We start from the raw sequence: 26,326 nt of genomic DNA, 5'->3' as shown, positions 1-26,326 counted from the left end.
GTCTATTAAACAGTGCCAGGAGATACAGAAAATGTGAAGTGGGAGTGGAGGTGGTGGAGATGTCTTGTGGCTAGAGGCAAAATGAGGAAAATAATGTCGACCTCCAAGAGTCATTATGAGATGAAAAGAGATGGACGTCTAAAATACAAGGAAACAAAGAACAATGAATGGGGCCTCCATTTCCCATTAGGGCTTTGGGGGGTGTAGGCAATTGAGAGCCATCTTGAAGGAGGGGGAGGGAGGGATTATGGCCACAAAGGATAGACCTGTAAACATCTCTAGACATCATGAAACCAAGTTAGATCAGGGTAGGCTAATTACATTCTAGGCAAAAGGAACAACTTGAACAAATGCTCCAAAGCAAGAACACCTGTAGTTCCCTGGACTTTGGAAATGTTTAGCACAGGGAGTTACCATATGTTAATCAAATAAAAATAATAAACAATTGCTACCACTTCCTCAGCACATACTGTGAACTGGGCCCTGTGCTAAGAAGCACACATTTCATGCCTTATTTCATCCTCTCATCAGAGGCGAGTTGGGGATTTGTTATCCCCATTTTACAAAGGAAGCTCAGAGAGGTAAAAGTAATTGCCCAAGGTCACACAGCCAATAAGGAGGAGGAGGAGAATACAGAGCTAGCCTCTGCATCGCCTCTGGCAAGAGGGTGGGGATCCTATGCGGACCCACTGGGTTCTCACTGCAACTTCATGGAGCAAACCCCGGACTCTGAGTGAACCCGCAGGGTGCTGTGCACAGTCTCTTGATCGTGGGCTCTGTGTTCTGTAGGACAGCCAGAAGAGGGACCAAAGTCCTAACCATGGCTGATGGAGGTTCCAAGACTAAAATCATTTCTTTTCAACATATTGGAGCAAGAAGGTAACTTAGGGGTCACTTGGTGAGAGTCTTCATTTTATAGAGAAACATGACTTGCTTAGGCTAACCCAACCAGTTAGTAGAAAAACCAGTTGTCATCTTGCTACAATTCTCTGACATCTTTAGCCTGCAACCAGAGTATGAAGGAGATGCCTGATATTTGTCCATAAAGCCAGTTCTATGCCCCAGGCCCTGCTGATGCAGTTGGGGAACCACCCAATCTGTCCACTCATTATATACCCATGATCTCCACCCCAGTACATTCGCATGTTACAGCCCCCAAAGCCCCTTCCCATCCATGGTCTCCTTTATGTTTCACCTGTGACCTAAGGCAGAACAGGGGTTGTGTGTCCACATTGTGGGCAAGAAATTGAGATGCAGGGAATTCATGATGCAAGTGTCCGGGAGGGGTACAAAATCTGAATTTCCTCATTCCGACCCAAATATTCTTGCACTGAACCACACTGTCCTAATGGATGGTGTCATTAATAACTTTTTTTTTTTTTAAGATCGCTCAAGTTACTAGATGGGCCCATAGACAAATCCAGTCTAACCCTCCACTCTTGTAGTTGGGGAAAGTGAGGTCCAAAGAAGAAAATGTGCATGTCCTAGCTAATTCAGAGGCACAGCTAAGACTTCAGACTTCCACGTTCTGTTAATAACTATAGAAATAGACATATTACTATCTCTTGTCCAGAGCACTGTGCTAGGCATTTAGAACCAAGGCAGTGCATATTCGACAAGCTGTGTGCCCTAGCCAGGCTTACTTCATTAGACTAGGCAAATAGGTTGTATCAACAGTTCACTCTGATTGGTCAGGAGTGCTTGCCTGGAGTTTTATGTTAAGAGGGATTCTGAGGTCACATCGGGCTCAGTGTGAAAGAATTCTTTAATTGCTATCAATGTCTGCCATGTATATAGGAAGGGAAACTGGTACCAAGCCAAACATGTATTGGGCATTTCTACCCTAAAGTCAAACCAGAAGAAAAGTCATAATTATTAGTAGTGATTGTACCACTTATGGAACACCTACTATGTGCCAGGCATTAGGGTATGCCCTTTACCTCTTTAAAGTGTTCTATTCTCATATAATCTCCATGGCAACACTGTGTAGGGAGTACATATTATCGCCATTGTCAGGAGAGAAATACTGAGGCTCAGAAAGGTTATGTTACTTGCCCAGGGTCCTGCAGCCAGTAAAACATAAAGCATAAAACGAGGGAGACAGCTAGCTGCAGTGTAAAGGTACTAGGGGTCCAATCAGGAGACGAGGTTTTACTCCTCCTGGCTCTGCCACTAACAAGCTACATGACTTGGACAGTTCACTGCCACATTGTGGGCCTCGGTTTCTTCACCTGTAAAAAAAAAAAAAAAAAGAGTGGTGCTGACCCGATGTGTCCTGTGAGCCCTTCCATCTCTGTGACGCTGACCTTGGGAATTATCCCACCAGGACCTTGGTGGGTGGGGAGACAAGGTCACCTACCACCCCCATAAGGCAGAAGGAGGGAATAGGGCACCAAGAATTCTACCTCTGAACACTCTGGCTTTTCACCCCCGTGGCAGCCCAGAGCTTCTCGGCAGCCCCAAGCCAGAGTCACTTAATCCTCCACCGACAGTTTAATTAAGACGTGTGAAGGGCTGTGGGAGCTGCGGATGAGAAGAGAGATCCAAGAACAAATACCTCAAGCCTGTTTCCAATCCTCCCTGCCACTCGCATTGCCTTCGCATTCCTGGAGATGACGTTTTCCTGATAGTTCTACTCTGAGCAACTGTGAGTGCAGCCTCGGCGTTGGGGGCACTGGGGTGAGGCTGAGGAGACATATTAATTTTCTGCATACTGTTGCCCAGAGCGCTCTGCAGCTCTGCCTGTCAGCAGCCCAGTGTTCCCCCGCTGTGACCATCCTGTCAGGTCACATTGCATCTTGCAATTGCCCTGCTGCGTGTCTTGCTGGTTTTGTGCCTGGAAGATGATCTGCAAATCTGGTCACAGCTGAATTTATCTACTTCCCTGTTTCCTGTGAGAGAATATTCAATACGCTGTAGATACTACGGTTGGTCTCGGATATTTCTTTTCCTAACTTTGAAATCCTCCCTCCCTTTTCTCCTTTCTTTTTTTTTTTTTTTTCCCTCACCTGGACATTGTTGCTTGAATGATAAATATTCACGTAAAGAACCAAATATTTCAATCTAGCAAAGAACATAAAGGTTACCATGTCCAAACTCCTTATAGAACAAATGAGGAAAGTTAGCAATAGAACCAAGACTAGCACCCAGGGTTCCTCACCCCCAGGCCAGTGTCCTTTCCAGATTGTAAACCATCTAGTGAAACAAATCATCTCATTTATCTAATTATAGACTATCTTACAAGCGTTCACTCTACCGAACGCTTCCCTGACATTCTCAGTAACGATCTCCATTCATTTTTCCTTGAGACCTAGAGTTTTCCTGGGTCCAAATATCTTTATTGGCTCAAGCAACAAGCTAACTGTATATCAATATTTTGCCAACGCTTGTTGATATCAAGAAAACAAACCTGATATTGTGTGCAAAGAATAGTGACATATTGCATGTATAATAGTTTTATACTAAAGAAATCTGTAATCTATATATCAACCACTAGATTACATAGGTGGCCTAACTCTAGTAGTAACTGTCTTTAAAAAAATAGTCCCTTACATGTGTTTAACACTTTTCCATTTACAAAGCATTTTCCAAAGCCAGATACCAGTAGCCCTAAAATACATCTACCTGTTGGGGAAAGGATGCTTTTTAGGAAGAGCATCACATGTGAGAGGGTGGATTTGTGGTCCTAGACCATGGGCCCTAACTAAGAACCTACTAGATAGATGCAAGGTTAGACTCTGTGCAGGACCCATAGAAGGGAAGACGTCCCCTACCCTCAGGTAGTGTTCACAAACTCGAGACCTAAGCCCAAGTATGAATGGCTCTCAATCCTAAAAGTCTAGCCTGGACATCCAGTGAGTGCCTGGACAATGTGTCCTAGAGGAACATCAATCCTCACAATATTCCTTCTAAAGTGAGGGCCACACGGACCATACAGATGAATCACCTAGGGGACTTCTGAAAAAGATTTATTCTAGGCTCCATCCAACACCTGCTGAATCAGAATCTCTAGGTTTAGAGCCAGGGGGTCTGCATATTTACAGTCTCCATACATGATTCTGGTGCCCACTAGAGTTTGAGAACTACTGTCCTTGGAACTGAGGTAGTCTCAGAATACACAGGATTTGTTCTCATCTGTGAGGTGATGAGTAGGATGTGGCTGGAGAGAACCAACATATCCAGGGGAGTGAACAAATGAAGCAAAGTCACAAAGGAAGGAAGGCCCAAAATGAGTTCAGGAGGAAATGAGGAAAGCAGCTTGGCTGGATGTAGAGGCTTTTGAAATGTAAGCAGAAGACAGTATTAAGCCCCCAATTATTAACTTTATCAGACAACAATGTGCATTCTGAGGGCCAGTCTTGCAATGCGGGATGACTGGAACTTGGCACCTATGATCTATTAGAAATTCTTTAGTGTTGTCCTTTAACGATGAAATCAGACTCCACCTATTGTCAGCTCTCCACTTCTTCAGGGCTTTGTGATATGACCTTATTGAACAACAGATAGGTCCTCTGATGTCTTGAAAAGTCAGACAGAGCCCCAGTTTCTTAACTCTCCCCATATTTAAGAGGACTATAACTATTCAGCAGTAATTAAAAGATTATGAGTTCTCCTATTCATTCTATATTTGCAAGATATTTGTCCTTTGAAGCCTACTGGTACTAATTAGAGCCTCTTATTTTGCAATCACTGATAATTTGTTTCTTCCTGAGCTGATCTCGCTCATGAATGTGTGATCAAGCCACACTTGGCTCTTCATTACTGTGTGTGGGCCGACCTCCACGCCACGCACAGCCAGCGCTTAATTCCAGCTTCGTTCCTGTCCCCTGCCAGAGGTCTAAAATCGCCGTGTTTGAGAAGATGTGGACGTACATGAAGTCAGCAGAACCATCCGTGTTTGTGCGGACCACGGAGGAGGGGATGATCCGAGTAAGGAAATCCAAAGGCAAATACGCCTACCTTCTAGAGTCCACCATGAATGAGTATATTGAGCAGCGGAAACCCTGTGACACCATGAAAGTGGGAGGTAACTTGGATTCCAAAGGCTATGGCATTGCGACGCCCAAGGGGTCCGCCCTAAGGTAAGTAGCCAAGATCTGCTTCCTTGGTACTCCCTCTCCCCTCCCTACCTTAGAAAGGAAGCTGCTGTGCCTGCCACATGGCTCCAGGGCCACAGTGGGAGCTGTCAAGAGGTCTCTTCTTAGACACCTGTGGGCCTGGGAGATTCCAGCCACCCAAGATCTTCAGCCCTGAGGTTGGAAATTGACTGGGGGCCTCAGCTTGCTCTGACTGTCGCTGCCCATGTGTTCCCTTCCCACGCCTCACCTTACCCCTCCAAGTGGTAAACATTGATGAACCTTGTGTTTCTGTTGTGTGATCTGTAACACACCATCCTTTACCAGACACCTCCACATCCAACTAGGCCACGAACAGGGCTCTCCAGCAACCTGGATTCTCTGACAGAAGGTGGTTTGTAATGTTTGTCTCCAAAGAAGCAAGTACATGGTCCAAATGAAAAATCAAGTCATTTGAGTCCTGAGATTCTAGCTGTGGAAATCAAAACAGCACCAAACGAGTGGTAGCACCCATTCTTTCCTAGAGGCTGATATCTTTAGCAAGAAACGGGTATTTAAGTAAAGAAGCAAAGTGCACTTTATTTTCACATAAAGAAGCTCTGGTATACATTCCAAACAGCTAAGGCAGAGTCCTGTAAAATTAAAGTCAAAACACCTAGATTTAACTCTGGGATTTACTACTGACTGTCTTACAAAAGGTGAGACATATCATCTCCCGACCTTCAGTATCCTCATCTATAAAGAGAGGATAACCATCTCATCCTTTCCTAGGTCCAAAGTGGTTTTAAGTTCAAATGGGATAATCTATATAGAAGGTAAATGAAAGCAATAGTGTGAAGTCACCTGTAAGACATTGTGTCAATTACAGAGTGATTAAATCACCTTAGGGAAGGGTAGCATTCAAGGAAAGGTGAGAGTGTTTTAAAAGGTTGTAAAAAGATGGAGAGAGGCTCCTAACCCACCTTGACATGACATCCAGAGCCACCTCTGCCTCCACTTCATTCATTTATTCCAATAATATTGATCCCTACAACATTCTAGGCACTAGGCTAGGAGCTGGAGCTACAATTTGGGGGTAAGACATACACAGTCCGGGTCCCATGCAACTACATTCTTGCAGGGAAGAAAGGCATTAAACAGATGATTATTGTTTAATGGTTCATGACAATTATGATAGTCTATAAAAGGGGACTTAGAGGACACCTACTTCCAGCAGTTTGGCAGAATAAAACCCCCACTATTAAACACCTAGATATGCTGGAGAAAGATATAACAAATAGCCTTTTAAATGAAAGTTAAGAAATCTCTAGGTCAAAAAGGGAAAAGGAAACCAAAACCATAGTAAAAAGCATAAACTAATTATTCTGGGTCTGCCCTAAGCAAGGCAAAGTTATAAATTATGTGACAACATACATGAGCAAGAATCAGAAGTATAAGTAAAAACATAAAAGTAATCAAAAATACTTTTAAAAGAAAAAGACACTATCATAAAAGACAAGATCTATTTGGAAAAGTATCAATTAGGACTTACAGAAGAGGAAAAAAATGGAGTAATTAATATAAAATCTCAATGGAAGAGTTAAACAGCGAATCAGACAGAGTTGAAGAGAAAATTAGTGCACTGGAAAAAAAATAGGAGAAGATTCCCTAGAATATCACACAGAGAGACAAAAAGATAGAAAATATACCAAAGAGGCTAAGAGACATGAGAGGAAAAAAATGCCAGGTGCATCTTCTTTAAGTTCCATATGGAGACAAGAGAGGATGAAGTAGAGGTAATATTTGAAGGGAGTTTTCCAAAATGTATGGATAAGATAAATACTCAGATTCAAAAATTATGAGTCCTAAGCAGGATAAACAGATGAAAATCAGCAGCTGATTCAACTGAAACTGCAGAACAATAAAGACACAGAGAAGATCTCAAATACACCCAGAGATAACAAGGTCCAACTGGTGTGCAGGATAGGTAGGATGTGGCTGAGAAGACTTTTCCAAGGATGCATTTTTCCAAGCTGAAATATGACAGATTAACAGGAGTTAACTAAGTATAGTGAGGGGAGAGGAAGAGAAGAACAGTCCAGGCAGAGGGAACAGAACGTGCAGAGACTCTAAGGCAAGAAATCATGGTACAGTTGATAAACTAAAAGAAGCTAAGTACTCCTGGAGCACGGGTAATAAAGAGGAGAAAAAGTTAAGCTACGATTGGAGAATAATGAAATGCAGACAGATTTTGTAAAGGATTTTTGTCCTTATTTGAAGAGCAATAAAAATACATTGAAGAACTGTAAGCAACTGTCCAAATATCAGGAAATAACGATATCTGTAGGAGTATAAAAATAATTGTATGTGACCTAATAAAGGGAAACCAAATGGCCCAGTATTTATTAATCATGCATTTTTGTCTGGAAGAACTTAAAAATCTCTTTGTACAAGTTTAGGCAAGGTTCAAAGGGGATTCAGAGGATAGTGCTTGGCAAGAAAAGAAACTTTTAGGTACTTATAGAACATCACCCTAGAAAGGCCCAAAGTAGAGAATGAGTTCTTATAGGTCCAGGAACACCAATGATGTTGCAGTATTACGATTAATGAAGGCTTTATGGGTCAGGGACATCATTTGATCTAAATATTTGGATGCAAAGTTGAAAAAAAAACAAGGGGGTACAGAAGGTGACATGATTTTCCCACTCAACACATTACTTCTACCACCCTACCCTATCCATGGGTGCCTGGAACATGGTGACAAACTCAGTAATGTGAACGTAAATCTCCGGTCATCTGGGACTCAGATTACTTCCCACTACAATAAAAGCTACCACTGAGTGACTGCCTACCACAGGCCACACACTGTGCTATGTGCAGTGTCTCATATTATCCTCTTAATTTCCCTATGACGTACGATTATCCCCATTTTACAGATGAGGAAACACTGGCACAGAATTAAGTTACTTGACCAGGTGGACACAGCGAATAAAGGAGCCAGATTTCAAGCCCAGGCAGTCTGACTCCAGAGCCCGTGGATGTACTTACTCTCTGGGCTGGGCATCATGACTGACAACACTGTTAAAGGCAGGAGACCGAACTTATGCCAGGTTCCCAGCACCTATTTAACTGGGCAAACAATTACCGTCAACTCAAAAATTAAAAATGCAGACTTTTGGAGCCCAGGGCATCCACTCACCACTCTGAAGGCAAAAGGTGATAGTGAATGCTCACTTTAATGCCCTTCTTCTTTAATGCCCTTCTTCTTTAATGCACCACTTCTTTGAGCAGTAACACTGCCTTTATGGGTTTTGCATGCCCAAAGATTCTTTCTGGTGTAAATATTGAAAATAGTTCAACTCTATAATAAATAAATACCTAATTCTATTGCTTACATCTCTGTGAGACATAACAAGTCATTTATTGATTTTGAGAACGAAAGAGAAAGGGAAAGAGACATGAAAAGGAACATCTTCCAGATAAGATCACTGATGGTTGATGTGCAAGTCAAGAATACCTAAATGGAGCCCACATGCCCCCAGCTCTCTCCCAGTGCTCCTTTCTCTCCATTGGCAACCTTTATGAGAGCCATGGGGCTCCCTGACTCGAAAACGGAAGAGCAACGCTCATCCTAAGAGAGTCTTGGGTTTCTGACCTGGGAAAGTCCCTCTTCGCCTACTTCTCATCTCTGTGATAAAAGGAGTCATTCTAGCAACCAGCAGTGTAGAGGTCCCATGAAACACATCATTGCAAAATGGTTACAGAAAATATGAATAACCACACATGCACGCCCAAAGTCCAGCCCGGCTTCCTTCAGGTCTCTGCCTCACATGCCCCAAATGATGCCGACTCCCCAAGTCAGGGTCAAACACCAAAGAGTCATGGCAAGCCAAATGCCACAGACACATGTGCCTGATGCAACAATCTTAGATTCACTGATCTGATCCCAGCAAACCGTTCTGCATGACAGAGGTGGAAAATGAGGAGAAGAGTAAAGGGGTAGGACATGATACCTCTGTTCCCCATTGAAAAGGGGCTTAAATGTGCTTAAAGAGGATATGGCAGAGGAAATCAATGTTGTCTTCAAATTATTTAGAATCGTAAAAAATACCTTTTCAAAGACTGTCTAGGTCATTCACAAAGCTGCAGACTCTTTAGGAGTGTTTTACACTACAGACCTTGCAAACTTCTCTTCTGCCCTGCGAAAGGTGGGGCTTTGGCTACCCTCACAGGCAGATGTGCTCCAGACTTAGTGCCAGTGCCCACAGCCAGAAAGGACCTCCCTGGCAGTCCCCTGCACCACTCTCCATAAAGCCAGACCTGACAACACCTGCGGGGCATTCGCTCCCTTCCAGCCTGCCTGGAAAAAGGTCCAGGTTCCTCCAAGGCAGATCACCCAGCTCTGCCCCAGAAGGTCAGAGAGCCGGTATCTAAGGCCCAAATGTTCCTCTAAAACTTGCCAAGTCTACTTGGCAGAGGCCAGGCTTGTCCCTACAGAGCATTAAAAGGCTGTGGCAGGGACAGAATGGCGTGTTTGTCTCTTCTCCTCTGGAAACAAATACTCAGGAAGCAAGGTGGTTCAGTGCTTGATTTTCCATTTGGACAGGTGGTGTTTCTTTGAAACAGATGCTGTTTGTTGGCCGTCACTGCATGCTTGGGATTGGGTGAGGGGCTGAATTTTGTTTCCAAAGCCCTGAGGTTGTGGATAAAGACCTACGCAGCCAATGCCGGTCGCTAGGGAAAGGTAATAGGTAAATCCACTAATTGTGATCTATTGGCCCTTCTGTTGCCAACTCAATGTATCTGCTGGTCTGAACTGAAGCCTCTCTTCTTTATTATGATAAAGACTCCCTTCAGTTAGAGACGATGTATTCAAATTTCCTAACGAAGGGAGCATGACCCCTGTTCTACCCATTCAAGAAGGAATCCACACCAGGTGGGCCTGAGTTAAAATCTCAACTAATGACTCTCCTTCACAAACCATCTATCAGGAGTTTAATGGATTTGCTAAGAGTTATACCCTCATCGGGACATTGGTCAAAGTCTGGTCTTTAACTGTGACTGTGGTTCCGCGGTGTCTTCTCTGGTCCCTGTGGTCATGACGTGTTTGTGTTCTGTCACGTGTCTTATCCATGCCAGACGTGTGAGCCAAGGTGACAGGAAGAGCACAGTGCAGCCTTCTCCTACAGCTTAGTGGGGGAGGGTCTAAGACCCACTCCCTGGGCTTTCCATGCAGCTTCACAGGTTCCTTTCCGAATATGTATCTTCTCCACACAAAGGACTGTGTGCTGCACTTCAGGGGGCAGTGGTGAGAGGGAAGCGATCCCAGCCCCTCAGTGATGCATAGTCAAGCACAGCTCACGAGCAGTATTACACAGATACCTGCTATTCTGCTCAATGCCCTAAGAGATCCGGGAACACTCAAGAGGACAGTCCACATCTGAATGGGAGCATTTCCAAAAGTTCCGAGGCCAAGGCGACATCTAAGTTAGGCCCTGAAGAAACTGTGATAGATGAGAAGTAAGGAGAGGGAACTCCAGGTGGAGCGGTGGGAGAGCATAGGGCCTGTTGTCAGGAACAGCAAGAATCCACCTTAACTAGAGAATGCATTAATAAGCAAGAGCGACTGGCTGTGGTCATGGTGCAAAGGATTTCAAAAGTCTCTGTATTTTTTATCTGATGTCAGTAGAGGTCATGGAAGGCCATTGATGGAGGGACCACGATCAGGACCGAAGATGATCCTGGCAGTGGTTTGCGACAAGAACCAAAGAGAGGAGGCTCACAGGCAAGGGAGGTCATTTAGAAGGCCACTGTGGTCATTTTGGTAGGCGATAATGTGGTTACAGATCCTAATGAGATGGGGACAGATGGAAGAAGCGGCTCTATGTTTGTCATCAGTCATAGCCTTTACTTTAAGACTTGGTAGTTTGGGAAAGAACTCTGTTATGGGAGCTTTCTGGGACTTCTGTGCTCCTGCTTCAGGACTACTCAGGTACAAAGTGATTCAGGCAAGGACAGAAAATGGGCAGATGTGTCCCCACCTCACCTTCACCTCTGGGGCACCTAGAAGATTGAGAAAGGCATCTCTGGGAGGGGTACAGAATTCCTGGCACACAAGCAAGAACGGTAGAGGCTACCAATTACCTTTACCTTCCTCCTACTGCACTGTATCTTGTCTATATCTATTTTATTTTTTAATTGGACATAAGCTCAAGATTGCTCATCAACGGTTTAGTTTCAATCGCATTCCTACTGAATATATTTTTCTCCCTTCACACAACCCTAGGCTGGAAAATATCTCCTAAGAACCACTCGTCTGTATTGGCATCTGGCTAAAAAAAGAAGAGGGAGGTTAAGGCCATGATTGAGGAAGAAATGTCACAAGGTTTTATGGGGAGTGGTCTCACTTCCAGGGATTGAGGGTCTCCTAGCTGCCCACCTCCATACTGGGACCATGTGACATGATTGTATCTTCAAGGCCGTTGAGAAGAGTTTTCCACTTTTAGGGAATCACCCTGACCCAGAATGTAACTGGGAAACAAATAAGCAAGTGACGTCTTGGTGGTGTTGAATCTATTGCCATAAAAGAACGATATCCCAATTTTAGTATGCATTAAAATCTTCTACGGAAGCTGGTTTAAAATGCCCCTTTCTAGACTCTGATTCCTGAGATTCCTGATTCTGCAGGTCCAGGTAGGGTCCAGAAATGTGCAATTTCCACAAGTCCCCTAGGTGATTCTGTTAGAGGTGGACAGCAGCCCACGTTGGGAGGCAAGGTTAGAGGCCAGGGAAGAGAGATGTACATGTTTTCTGAGGAAGCAGTAGCTTGGAAAGAAAAGGAAGATTAATATAATGGGAGAATGACAGGAAAACTGCATTGAATAGTGTCAAAACCACGATCCTTGGAGTCAAACTGCCTCAATTCAAGGTCAAGGGCCATTACTTTACCAGCAGTTGGACGTAGCTTCGTGAGTCACTATAACTTTATGAGCCTGTTTTCTCTTCTGTAAAATTGGAGTAATAACAATTCACTGCAGTTGCTCTGAGTTTTGATGAAATAACATAAAGTGCTTGTTACAGAGGGTACTTATTAATGTTAATTCTCCACCCCTATCCTCCTCCCATTAGACCTACCAGAAAGTCACTTTTGAGCCAAATAACTTACTTTTTTCTTCTTTGTGAAACCAACTGCGTTCATCAGAAATACACATGAGCCCCACCCTCAGCCCCCTACACTGGCTGCATTAGAAATAAAATGTCTCTCTGAGAACAACTTGTGATCCACCCCCACAGAGAACACACACACACACACACACACACAAAAACTGATATTTCTTTCTCTCCCTCCCTCCCACCCTATTCCCATAGTATGGTACTGGTGCAGGGCCCACTGCTGAGAAGAAATGCAGTATGTCCCAGGGAAATGACAGTCCCTTTCAATTGGTCCTTGCCTCCTGATGGGTAGCCAGGGATGCTTGTTGTCATGGTAACCCCCTGAACTCTGTGACCCAGGTCGGGCCTGATCAGAGACAAAGGTCTCCGTGCAGAGAGGCTGGATTCGCCTGTATCCTCAGAAGAGCTGGAGATAAAGGAAGAGAGGGAGGGAATCAGGGGATAAAAAGGGAGAGAGAAAAAAAGAAGGGAGGGACAAAGAGGCAAGCAGAAAGTGTGTGTGTGCGTGTGTGTATGTGTGTGTTTGAAAAGAGACTGGAGGTTTGCCAGAGGAGGGCTGCATCAATACAGAAGCTTCTCGGGTCAGGACACGTGGGATGGCTCAGAGAGAGTACCAAGAAAGCCTGCTAGGAGACTGGCGCAGCAGCCCAGAGCACAAGCCCAGGCGGGGGATGGAGGTGTGATTTAGCCTTTTAGTGGTGATGCTAAGACCTATTGTTAACATTTCTCAAGCACTGACTCATCCCAGGCACTTCTCTGAAGTATGTGATGCGCACTAGCTTATGTAATCCTAACAACGACCCTGGGAAGGTAATATTGCTTTCATCTTAATTGTACAACTCAGGAAACTGAGGCAGAGAGAGGTTACGGAACTTGCCCAGGGTGACCTGGTGCGGAAACTGGAGAGCTGGATTCTCAACCCAGCCAGCCTGATCCCAGGTTGGGATCTTCCCAACCATGTGAGGCAAGCGTGGACGTAAGGAGGAAAACTATCAGGAAGGGATGATTATCTGGAGGAAAAAGATCATTTATCCTCCCCCCAACACCTGCATGCAACTTAGTCCCACCCAATCAATATACAAATAAGAAAAGTGAGGCTCCACGAAGGGAGGTGCCTACACTGCCTGAATCCCTAGGGAGTCCTTCCTCCCTTCTGCAATCTTTGCATGTGGGAGGCACACAGTGCAAGGGGCAGGGTCACATCACAGGCTGACGTCATTACCCTCTGCCTAACAGCAGAAAGGGGCACACTCACTGCTTGTTAAGCTTCCCTACCTGCCCATGACAGACTGAAACAAAAACACCCCTAAAGCATTTTATGCTTCCAGAAACTCTGCAGAGCTTTTGATGGAGTTCAACAATGAAAAGCAGACCACTTTAGCCTGACTTTACCATAAGCATACGGGCGGAGGAGGGGGGGAGGAGTTGTGTATTCATTTCATACCTGCTGTGTACCTGCTGTGACGTATGAAATGAATACATATGAAACGAATGCATTCAGCACCCTAGCGATGTCCAAGCAGTCATCCTTCTCTCATTTTTGGATTTAGACATTATCATTTTCCTTCACAGGTGAGGAAGCTAAGATTCAGAGGGGTGATGTTTTGCCCAGGTTCTCAAAGTGACTTGTGGGACAGGGCTTAACTACAAACCCTGATTCTCAAACCCTCCCTTCTTCCACACCTCCACCTCCGTGCTAACAGAGGCATCCTCCTCTGCCTCTGTCAACTTGTAAGATGGCATCCTGAAAACATCAGGGGAAATGAGACACCAGGTCCATTTACACTCCACAGCCAAAGCACTCCTTCCTGAAGCACTGGGCTAGGCTGGAGCTCCACGGTGCAAGATTTATTTTGGAGGAGCCTGGTGGCATCCCAAAGACAAACGCGCACTTACTCCTGTTAGGGCTCCGTTTTTACCATGCCTGGTGGAGAAGCTCGTAAATGGCAGAGCAACGCATGAAGGAGAGAGAGGAGGAATGTGCAGAGAGCAAGGTGACAAGGATGGATCTGGGGAGATGAACCCCACGGGAAATGAATGGCCTTGACCACGAGAACAGCAGCCCATCGCCAGCTGTCATTTGCCTGCCCAAGCACTGCGTTCTCCCGCTGATACACAAATTGTATGTTGCTTTCTTTTAAGAGGCTGATGCTGTCAAAAACAGCACCTCTTTTCTCTCTCTCTCAACCTCCCGCCCTCCCCCTGCCTCTCTCCCCTCAGCAACTTTTTTTCACACTTGCCCAGCCTTTTGCCTTTTCTAAGAAGGCAGCTGCTGTTACACAAAGGCAGACCAGGGCAGGGAAGGTCTGGATACCTGTCCCAGCTCTGTCACTCAGGGCTTGTGGGTGTGGGAAACGATGTGCTTTGTGCGGATCAGACCCTGTTCAAACCTTGTCCCCATATTTACAACGCGTGTGATCTTGGGAAAGTAGCAATAAGCAGTGTGGACCATCGACTGATCAGTGGGGCCCTGAAGTTAGGGCTGAGTATGAGTCACGGGCTGCCAGTTAATGACAAAAGTCACTCAGGCACTTCACCTCCCCAAGCCTTGACTTTCCCAAATATAACAACTGAAGGTAGCACTAACATAAACTTCGGTGGTTGTTAAATGGGATCATATGAATGTGCCACAGTGCCTGGCACATACTAAAGTGACCAAGAAGTGTTAACTGTCATTATTTAATCCCTCTGAGGCTTAGTTTTCTCATCTTCCAAATGGGGATCCTAAAACAGGCTCCGCAGGATTGTCTTGAGAATAAATAAAATCACTTATGAAGAGCTCATGGTGCATCGGGAGTTCTTGGATGTTAATCCCCTTTGCTTGTCAACTTCCCCCTCACCTTGCTGCTTCCCCTCGGCACTCACCATCTATTCTATTAGTTTGGGGATCCATCCAAATAAGTGGTGAAAGGCTTCTCTGGGCCAGACCTCTCTTAGCTTCTTTTCATTGCAGTGGGGCAGAAATTGCAGGATACCAGGAAACAGAAATGTTCAAACGTATAGCTTTATTCCCTTTACACTCGGTACCACAAACGTTCGGCTAATAGCCACAGTGCTTCCATCCATTTGTCTGGAAGTAGAAAGAAAGGGTAGGGGTAGTCCTGAGTTGAGCACTTGCACAGAAATTCTGGGCCATCTGTTTCAGGAATGTTTTATGAGTGGCCCTGTGGGCTGGGATCATGGCTGGATCATCAAATCTAATCAGCCTCTCTTTATGGAGAGTAAGGGACAAAGGCCCAGGTGAATCCCTAACCAAAGGAGCCACTTCCTCCCAACTAGATGGAGGTAGTAAGCCAGCAGTTTTCAAACAAAAGAAAGTCAGGCAGGGAAACTTACATATATTATTCATCCCTCCTCAGCACAGACATCTAGCAGACAAAGAGCATAATGACCTCTTAATCATATTCCCTATTCCCATGGGAATGAAATTTATTCCTCTGGAAGAACATTAAAAAAAAATCATAGTACTATTTTTAGTTTTTTAAGGAACCTCCATAGTGGCTGTATCAATTCACATTCCCACCAGCAGTGCAAGAGTGTTCCCTTTTTTCCACACCCTCTCCAGCATTTATTGTTTGTAGATTTTTGATGATGGCCATTCTGACCGGTGTGAGATGATATCTCACTGTAGTTTTGATCTGCATTTTTCTAATGATTAGTGATGTTCAGCATTCTTTCATGTGTTTGTTGTCAATGTGTATATCTTCTTTGGAGAAATGCCTATTTAGGTCTTCTGCCCATTTTTGGATTGGGTTGTTTGCTTTTTTGATATTGAGCTGCATGAGCTGCTTGTAAATTTTGGAGATTAATCCTTTGTCAGCTGCTTCATTTGCAAATATTTTCTCCCATTCTGAGGGTTGTCTTTTCATCTTGTTTATGGTTTCCTTTGCTGTGCAAAAGCTTTTAAGTTTCATTAGGTCCCATTTGTTTATTTTTGTTTTTATTTCCATTTCTCTAGTAGGTGGGTCAAAAAGGATCTTACTGTGATTTGTGTCATAGAGTGTTCTGCCTATGTTTTCCTCTAAGAGTTTGATAGTGTCTGGCCTTACATTTAGGTCTTTAATCCATTTAGAGTTTATTTTTGTGTATTGTGTTAGGGAGTGTTCTAATTTCATTCTTTTACATGTAGCTGTCCAGTTTTCCCAGCACCACTTATTGAAGAGGCTGTCTTTTCTCCATTGTATATTCTTGCCTCCCTACCAATACGACCCAGCAATCCCACTACTTGGCATATACCCTGAGAAAACCATAATTCAAAAAGAGTCATGTACCAAAATGTTCATTGCAGCTCTATTTACAATAGCCAGGACATGGAAGCAACCTAAGTGTACATCAACAGATGAATGGATAAAGACGATGTGGCACATATATACAATGGGATATTACTCAGCCATGAAAAGAAATGAAATTGAGTTATTTGTAGTAAGGTGGATGGACCTAGAGTCTGTCATACAGCGTGAAGTAAGTCAGAAAGAGAAAAACAAATACCGTATGCTAACACATATACATGGAATCTAAAAAAAAAAGTCATGAAGAACCTAGGGGCAAGACGGGAACAAAGACACAGACCTACTAGAGAATGGACTTGAGGATACAGGGAGGGGGAAGGGTAAGATGGGACAAAGTGAGAGAGTGGCATGGACATATGTACACTACCAAACGTAAAATAGATAGCTAGTGGGAAGCAGCCGCATAGCACAGGGAGATCAGCTCAGTGCTTTGTGACCACCTAGAGTGGTGGGATAGGGAGGGTGGGAGGGAGGGAGACGCAAGAAGGAAGAGATATGGGGACATATGTATATGTATAACTGATTCACTTTGTTATAAAGCAGAAACAAACACACCATTGTAAAGCAATTATACTCCAATAAGGATGTTAAAAAAAAAAATCATAGTACTAGTCAAGCCAGTCTCCTTGAGTCCCATAAACACTACTTTTCCCCACTCCAGTCTCTTTCCTCTTACTGCTTTTTATTTCTCCGCACCTATAATTCAAGGTACAGTTCAGTAAAGCAAGGGCCAACTGTCCCACAGAACCTAAGAAAAAATTTACCTTGTAGGAAACTCCTATTGATTGCATATCACATGGACTGATTTCTACCCAGCCAACTTCCATGTATACTGTGACTTTATGAGCAGGTTATCAAGTCAGTTGATGTGTTTGCTCTGCCTACTTCAGAGAACCAGGAAATACTAGTCCTGTTGCATAGACCATATAACACAAATTAAATCAACCAACTCTTAAAGGGACTTAATAGTGCCTTTCGCTGTTATCAGTGATTATCCTAGGAGCAGTGTGAAAGTATATGACCATGATCATGCAGTTGAACTCTACCAACATCCCCCATATAGTATCCTCAAAGCACTAAAGTAAGTACTTTTAAGGAAAGCAAAGAGGCAGAAATCATGACATTGGCACTCCCAAAATTAGATCCCAAAATCTAATTCAGGGACTGCAGCTTACATGCCCCCGGGGCCCAGGAAAAGAAAATGAATGAAATGGACCAGGGGTAAACCCGTTTCTTCATTTTCAATAGAGGCATGAGGAAACAAAACCACAGTTCAGGGTAAATAATAATTATAGTTAATATTTATTGAGCATTTGTATATATGGCAAGACCCTCTAAATCCACATATGCATTCCCTAATTCATGTAATCCCCTCACAAAAACCCAATGACGTAGGTATTATTAAGAACCTCATTTTACAGATAACCAATCAGCGGCACAGAGACGTTAAGTAAATTATCAAAGGTCATACAGCTAGCAGATGGCCGAACCAGAATTTGAACCTAGGCAGTCCAGCTTCAGAGCCTGTGCTCTTATCCACCACGCTACGCTGTAGAAGTGACGGTCTCTGGAGTATCCTAGGACATGGTGGGGACTTAGTGAACGTAAGAGTATATGCCTATCTAGAGGGGTCGGCCTCCACTCAGTTCTGGTCTAATATTGCCATATGGGAATATTGCCAGATCTTCTCATTTTTCAAAAGAAACTAGTAATCATGATTTTTGTGTGAACTACTGAAATTTTTGAGTGCTGTCACAGTTAAGGGAGAAGGAAAGAAAGGAGATACAACCCAGTAACAACTAACACTAATCCAAAGAAGAGAGGAAGCACCATAGAGACAGACAGATAGATGGACAGATAGATCCACTGACTAAACAATCAATAGGTAAGGCAACGTGGGAAAACCATGCAGGTAGGGGTTAATACCTTGCCCTTCCCCAGGGTGGAAGTTCTAGCAAGGCCTCTAGCACGAAGCAGCAGTCCCTGAACAGGGCCTTGAGCCAGTGGGGAGAATATCTACCAGCAAGATGGGGAGAAAGGTATTTCAGGTAAAAGACACAGCAAGCATACAGTACAAGAGCGAAAGAGATGGTAATTCATGCATTCTTTTTCCATCTGTGTTATCACTGTTTTTCCACAGGGGAATCATTTTCTCATAGAATCCCATTATACAAGATACTTAGGCATAGAGCTGCTAAAGGAAGAGATGAAGGGCTGGAGGTGGCAGTGGAAAGGGGGAGAATGAGAGCAAGCGAGCAAGCTAGAGGAGGGGAGAGGGAGAGGGGGAGAGGGGGAGAGGGAGAGAGGGAGAGAGGGAGAGAGGGAGAGAGGGAGAGAGGGAGCTGGAGACAGGTTCAGGCCCGGGGTGGGGACATGGGAGATCAGAGCGTGCCTTTCTTCCCTGGGAGCCATTCTCTATAACTGGAGGAGATCATTCTCCTACATTATGACCTTTATGTATTTTAAAGTCCACAAGTAAATAATAGTCCTGCTGGTCTGCCCAACATTCTTTTCACATTGCCATCTGTCTTCTGCTGGCCGGTCCTTAGAACGAGCCCAGCTTTTCTTCTTTTCATTGAACCAGAGGTGGCCAAGATGAGGCCAGTGGCTGGCTCTCATCCTGAATGGTGTTTCCACTCCCTCTGTTAATGGTGGGAAGACTTTCATTCATTCCCTCCGTTATCTTTTGGCAAGCATCTCTGAGGTGTCTGACACAGAGCCACGTGCCTGCTGCTGGCAGATGGTCCTACGTTACAAGACCAGATGTGGTTTACTGTGAGCTGCCACGAACTGGTGATACCTGCGTCTCACATTATGGGGTGGCCTGGGGATCAAACGTGCCTTCGAAATGCTTTCTGCCTGTAGAACCCCTGGCTGGAGGGGCCAGACCTCAGGTCCCCATCTGGATCTCTGTGCTGCATCAGGTAATCTTAGCCACAGGACCCTAAAGAAAGTTATAGGGCCAGAAACACATATCACACATGTAAAACTAGTATGCAGTTTCTGGAGGTTCAAGAAACATGCGGGGGCTTCCCTGGTGGCGCAGTGGTTGAGAGTCCACCTGCCGATGCAGGGGACGCGGGTTCGTGCCCCAGTCCGGGAGGATCCCACGTGCCGCGGAGCAGCTGGGCCCGTGGGCCATGGCCACTAAGCCTGCGCATCCGGAGCCTGTGCTCCGCTACGGGAGTGGCCACAACAGTGAGAGGCCCGCGTACCGCAAAAAAAAAAAAAAAAAAAAAAAAGAAACATGCAGTACAACATATATCTTAGAAATTTAAAACCATTCCTTCCTTCAGCAAACATGTATCAAACAGCTACCGTGTTAGCTATCATGCTGGGAGCAGGGCCCCTACCATTAAGGAGATCTCAGTCTAGCTGGAGGAGTAAATGATGGATAATGAAGTCATGAGTCTGCTGTATTTGGATGGCAAGTACAGCAGGAAAGAAAGGAAGGCTAGATCCATTCTGCCTGGGTCATTACAGGAAGCACTGCAGAGAACAACATACATTAGCAGCTTGAAAGATGAATAGGTTCCACACCGGCAAAGTATGCTATGCAGAACATGTACCAACCCACAGGGGTATGGCTTTCATGGCACGTCCAGTCCAGCCACTTGCATTTGTCTAGAATTAATCTCAAAGCACTTTCACATCTGTCACCTAATTTGATTCTCACAATACAGGCAGCTAGGGCAAGAGAATTATTCCCATTTTACAAGTGGAAAACTGAGGTACAGTTGTTAGGGTGACCAGCTGTCCTGGTTTGCCCAGCACTGAGCAGGTTCCCAAGATGTGGGACTTTCAGTGCTAAAACCAGGAAAGTCCCAGGCCAACAGGGACTAGGTATAGTTACAGGACTTGTCGTATAACTTGATCAGAGATGACTGAGGGACTCAAATCAGGCCTTCGGACTCTCTCCTCCATCCTCAAGTGGAGAGAGAAAAGAGTGTGCTATATGTGTTTTTGCCTTTTTTTTTCTTTTAAACCAATTCCTTCGTGTTGTTTTGTAGAGTTAGAAACCAAAGACAAAACCTCTGTGTTCTGACTGACTCACTGCCTGACCAACATTCCTGCTCCTAAGATCACAGAACTGTCTGTCCCTTGGGTTACACTCAAGAGGGGAAACTACCTGGAATGGCCAGCTGTGAAGGCAACTTTGACCCTTAAGGAGACCTGAGGATGTCTGCATTTTAATGGAGGCTCCTGATATAACCCCATTAACTCTTTATTTCCTTCCATTTGGAAGGTCATTGGTTAACCTCTCCCACTTCACCTACCACCCCAAGCTACTGGACCGGAAGAGTCCTACGGACCCTTCGCTTTTTGCCCAGTGATGGTGTTTGCCTTAGATGGTCCATGCTGACGATGTCACAGACTGGACTATGGACAGAAGGGGTCTTAGAGACCACTGTCCAAAAGGGAGACGATTAAGAGAGTGCCGTCCAGACCCAGGTCTCCAAACACACAGTCCTATCCTAGACTCAACCACGCATCCCCACCTGCCCCAGGCATGGCAGGTCAAGCAAGCTTCGTTTCTTGCCAAAGCTCTGGCCTCTCACTCCCAGCAAAATGAACCTGGTTTGATCTCAACAAAGGAACAGAAACAACCAGAAAAGGTTTCTCCCCAAAACCCTCAGCAGAAGCGGTGTTCTCCTCCTCCTCTGCAGGCCGTGGCCATACGAAGGGAAAAGTGTACGGGAGAAAGGAAGTGGCTGGGCCTTCTGCACAGAGAGAGCACCCTGGGCCTTGGAAGCCCCCAGCCCCATGGAAGGAAGAGTTAGAATGACCATACTTGCTTGTATATTGACCTTTATCCAGTGCATGGAAATTCCCACTCTTCATGGCTCCCCCTAAATGTCTTCAAATCTCACTCATCAGTAGCTACACTCCCCCTTCCTGAGGGCAGATGCAGAGCCCCTTGAAGCCTCTTCTCCTGGAAGCCCAATGGTTCCCAGCCTAGAGAGATCACAAACCATCAATGCCCAAAAAGGAAATGGGGGTGGCATGGGACACTTGACAGTTTTTTATCTCACCAAGGAAAGACACGAAAAGAAACAAAACAAAAAATTACCATCTCTCCTCAACATCATTTAAATAAGAGAAGAAATGTGTTAACACTAAAAAAAGAAGAAAGCAAATCATCAGTTGCACACAAAGGATTGTCATTTCAATGGAAAACTTTGGCTCTCTGAAAACTGATTATGCAATCCTCTCTTTCCTCATTTTCCCATTGATAAGTGAAAACTTCATCACAAATTGGCGTGGCTCATTGGACCAGCCTTCTGGGACCCACTGATTGAATCCCAACTTTGCCTCTAGTTCATGAATTCCCTCCATGTTTTTCCTGACCAGGAGTCGTCCCACCAACAATGTCTTACCTAATTGATACTTTTCAAATAACAATTTCCAGAGAGCTCTAACAGCTCCAAAGTTTGCCACCCTACTGAGCAGCAATCTGTGTCCCTGTGGCTTTGTCTTCCTGATCTAATACTGCCCTCCAGCATCTCAGAGAATAAATCTAATTCCTCCTCCACTGACAACCAATCCCAACTTTCCAGGCGAGCCCTGTTTACTTTGCAGTGACCTATCATCTCCATTACCCCTGGATCCAGGGTTACAACTTTTGATGTTGTCTGTTTCTCTTACATGAGTCATGACATTGGGTAATTAATTGATGCCTATTGACTTAGTACTGAGTGCTTAGTATAGAAGGGCTGCTGGTCTGAGGCTCCTCCCTGCTTAAACACCTTCCATATCTCCCTAGCCCACAGGTAAAACGTTGACTTCTTAGTATAGAATTCAAGGATGTTCACAGCTGGGACTCAGCAGTTATAACCTCATCTCCCAGAAATTCCCCTCATCATGACCACACTCCCCAGGCCCTGTAATTCCTATCTCACGCTTCTGATATCCCTTTTCCCTTGGCACAGAGGACTCCCTGAAGTTTTTCTCACTTCCACCCACTATCAGAACTAACCTCTCTCTCTTTTCTGGTACTTCCATACCCCTTGTTGTAAAATCAGATTTAGCCTTCCATGGACTATTGAGAAGCTTTTCCGCCTCCCACACTAGACTGTACATTCCTTGAAAGATGAGGTTTATAACTTCATTCCTACTAATTACTTAGCACAGTACTTGACACTTAATTGGCCCTCATAAATATTTGGGGAGCTGACCCAAAGACATCGACTCTTTACTCCAAAGGCTTTATAATCAAGTGAAAGGCTAAGGCTAATAAAACACATGAAACAATGGTGGGCAGAGCAATGAACTGATTGCTAGGTGCCAGGGAATTTTAAAGGAAAGGTCAAGGAGAAATCAAGTATTCAAGGAAAACATGAGGAGCACTGTAGGGCAACCAGATATTAAGAAAGAATTAAGGAGAACAGGAAGATGCACGTGCATAGCAGCAGGAGGAAACACACTGGTTGAAGGAGAGCAGGATGCCTAGAAGCCTAGTCTGATTAAACCTGAAGCTTCCTTGGGACTTCCCTGGCGGTCCAGTGGTTAAGATTCCGGCTTCCACTGCAGGGGGCGCAGGTTCAATCTCTGGTTGGGGAACTAAGATCCTGCGTGCCACAAGGCGCAGTCAAAAAAACAAAAACAACTGAAGCTCCCTTTGGAGGAGGAGAGGTCAAGCATATCAGTGCAGGCTGAGCATCAACTCCAAGGGTGGTTTTAGACAATGCTGCTAAGATGCTTGAATTCAAGGTTTTGAAGGAAAGAGTGGAAGTGTGGACAATTGCTTCAGAATTGAAGGCCCGAATTCAATCTTTAGCTTTTCATAAGTTGAGGCCAGTTAAAATCATCTGAAATATCTCCCCTGGCTGTTTTCACTTTTTCCAAACTTTAATATCCCTGCAAGTATATGATAATATACTTCTTCACAGTGGCAAAGTTGAATACATTGAACCTTAATGAGTACAAAGTCATCCTAAAGAATGTATTTCCAGAATTCCAACTTCTCTCTCCCCAAGATTTCCAAAGATAATTCATTGATTCAAAGGCTCCCCTGGACCCATCAGCTCCTGTGGCTGAGGATCAGGGCTCAGGAAGTTGAGGGTGTCTTCTGCTCACTGGCCCTCCTGGGGAGTGAATGTCATGCACATCACCATGTCCGTGACTACAGGCCTAGCTGTGTTCCCTGACGACCCAGGACCATCCATCATCACCCTTATACTGAACATCTATCTAAATCTGGGAATTTTCAGATGACTCTTACTCTGCCGAATTAGGACCATACCTGATTCTGTTTTGTTTGTTTGCTTTATGTTTCTTTGTTTGTTTGTTTGTTTTTTCTCGATTCCAAGCACAGGATTTGGCATAAGAAAAGTTCAACTAGAGATCTGGTTACTCAGACAAGTAAATGTCATAACTAACATCAATATTTGAGCCCTTTATAAATGCCTTGCTAAGATCCTTGCAGTTCTGTTTTTTCATTCAAATTACAGAAGAAAATAAGGACAATGTGTCTAAATTCATTCTGAAATGTCGTCCTTCCTGTTTCTTTGACTCTTCGAGTGTCATCAATTCAATGAGAGGGAGGTGATGCTAGATGGTGGTTGCTCTCTTTAAACATTTTTATTTAGAAAAGTTAACATTTAACACACATCTGTGTTAGTTCTTCCACCTGCACTATATTTTTTTCCTCATCCGTGAAATCTAGATGTCTGGAAACTACTGCTAGTCTGGAGCATGGCCTCTGCTATCCAGGACCCTGGATTTTGCACATATCTTGGTTCTTATTAAGTTCTTGGCTTTTATTTTCCTGTAATATTTTTAGAAGGGACTATTTTACAATCAGATTTATACCTCTTTAACTTCTATTTTGAACACGTTGAGCATATCGTTTTCTTGAGGATACTATCATTATCAGTTTTCAACGGCATTGGTTTACAACATGGTGGATCTTCTGGAAAACACATATTATAGGACAGTTTGCCAGAACCAGAACCAGAACCCAAGTGATCAACATTCTAGGACCATCATTTTTGTCAGAAGGAAGGAAGGAAGGAAGGGAGGGAGGGAGGAAAAAAAGGAAAGGAAAAAAGAGTCAAGTTGTAAATTAGCATCTTATGAAACGGCCTATGAGGAGGTTTTCCTCATTTGCTGCCTTTGCTCTGCTGTGGCCTTGGAGAATAGAGATCCTTGGGTGTCACTGCTGTGGGCAAAGTAAAAGTTTTAGAAATGACTGGACGAGTGTGGGGCCTGAGCGAGCACTGGAGGGGGCTTGTCAGTGCATACAGTACTCCAGCTCTGGAAAGCTGGTTATGTGCATGGACTTGAGTCACACAGAGCTGGGTTAGAACCATAGGCGAGTTATGTATTTGTCTGTGGAATGGAAAGTGCAACAGTATAACAACCAAATAAGATTCAATGAAATAATGCATGTAGAGCACTTAATACAATGCCTGGCCCATAATAAGCCCTCAATAAAACAACTACAGTGATCACCCCATGACCCTGTGCATTTTCTTTGCACACTTTCTGGTCCTTTTCCATTATGTTCCAGATAGGTAAGTTTGCCAGACAGCTGAGTTAGAAACATGTAAGATGATATTGCATTTAATTTTTGTCCATTCATTCATTCATTTGGGGGGAAATACAGTATTTCTTTTCTCAATCTCTTACGCTGCATGGAGCACTTGTACTAAATGTTGTCAGGAGAGAGGCCTCAAAACACAGGAACCATTATCTGTGTTCCAGGGATCCAACAGTCTATTTGAGGAGACCCAGCTCACAGCAAAAATGAGAATTAAGGACATGGTAACACCAATCTTTATTCTCTCTTTCACTTGTTCCCTGCACCTTCCCCTCCTACGCCCAGTTTCCTTTGTCCCTGTACCGACACCCACTTCCACTTTGAGTCTTTCTACCTATATTCCCTTAAAATGGAGAGGTAGGAGAGAGAAGGAAGGGTCACAAAACCTAGGTAGTGGCTGTACACCCCTGCACTGGAAAAAGTCTTGGGGCCGAAGTACTTTGCGTATTGTCAAACCTAGAGTCCATTTGGTTTCTTTGGTTTTTTGGACTTTTGGGTTGTTTTGTTTTGTTTTGTTTTTGAGAGCGAGCATGTGAAAAGGGAAGGAGTTGGCCCACAAAGGTATCTGCAAGACTAAAGAGTACATTTCCAGGATCTGTTAATGGAAACTGTTTTCCCAGCTTGAAAATTACCACATTTAAACTCACAATATGAGGTAAGCGAAATCATAAATATGAACTCCTTTTCAGGCAGCAAACAGCATTTGGAGTCTTTCTCTTTTGCCTTTGGGGATCCATATGCCACAGTCTAGTTAGCTGCCCAGCGACTGACAAACATAAATAAAAGGTAATGGTTGTAGTAAATGGAGTTCCTGTGAGTCAAAAAGTGTTTTCCAGGGAGGGATCAACATGCTTCTTATCACACTAGAGTCACCAAAGAGCCAAAGTTTAGCTCTTTCAAAAACAAACTAATAACAAAGGCAATAAAAATAAAAATGTCTGCCCTGTCCACTGTCTAAACTCAACAGTGAGGGTAGAACAGGCATCAGAAAGTCCAGAACAGTAAAAGGATCAGAGCAAGAGTCCATGAGGAAAGGACTGGATTTGATGGACCATTTGCCTTCCCATCACTATCACCCCTTGCTGCCTACATCAACATAGCTCCTTTGAACCCCTCTCCTTCATCCCTTTATTGCTTCTTGGTGGCCTGTGAAGCCACCTCAGCTGAGTTAAGTAAAAATGAGCCTTAACCTAAGGTGTCACCATCAGCAGAGAAATCCTTAGGAGGAAGCAGGGAAATGGGAGATGGTACACGTTATGTCCCGAAAT

The 26,326-nt window shown here is 44.3% G+C and overlaps 1 protein-coding gene across 4 annotated transcripts in view; it reads left to right on the top strand.

Annotated features, from left to right (window-relative positions):
* The window catches only part of GRIA1 (glutamate ionotropic receptor AMPA type subunit 1), a gene marked incomplete at its 5' end in the record, with an annotated part of 316,249 nt that overhangs the window by 272,918 nt on the left and 17,005 nt on the right, over positions 1-26,326 (top strand). For all 4 annotated transcript variants that reach the window (XM_082622054.1, XM_082622053.1, XM_082622051.1 and 1 more), the window contains one exon: positions 4,834-5,081. In XM_082622054.1, coding sequence (XP_082478180.1) covers positions 4,834-5,081 — 248 coding nt within the window. The remainder of the gene's footprint in view (positions 1-4,833; positions 5,082-26,326) is intronic.

This window comes from Mesoplodon mirus (genome assembly GCF_964341445.2).
Source record: "Mesoplodon mirus genome assembly, chromosome: 5".
NCBI lineage: Eukaryota > Metazoa > Chordata > Mammalia > Artiodactyla > Ziphiidae > Mesoplodon > Mesoplodon mirus.
Note: the sequence above shows the minus strand (reverse complement) of the source record. Positions and strands in the feature narration are given on the sequence as shown.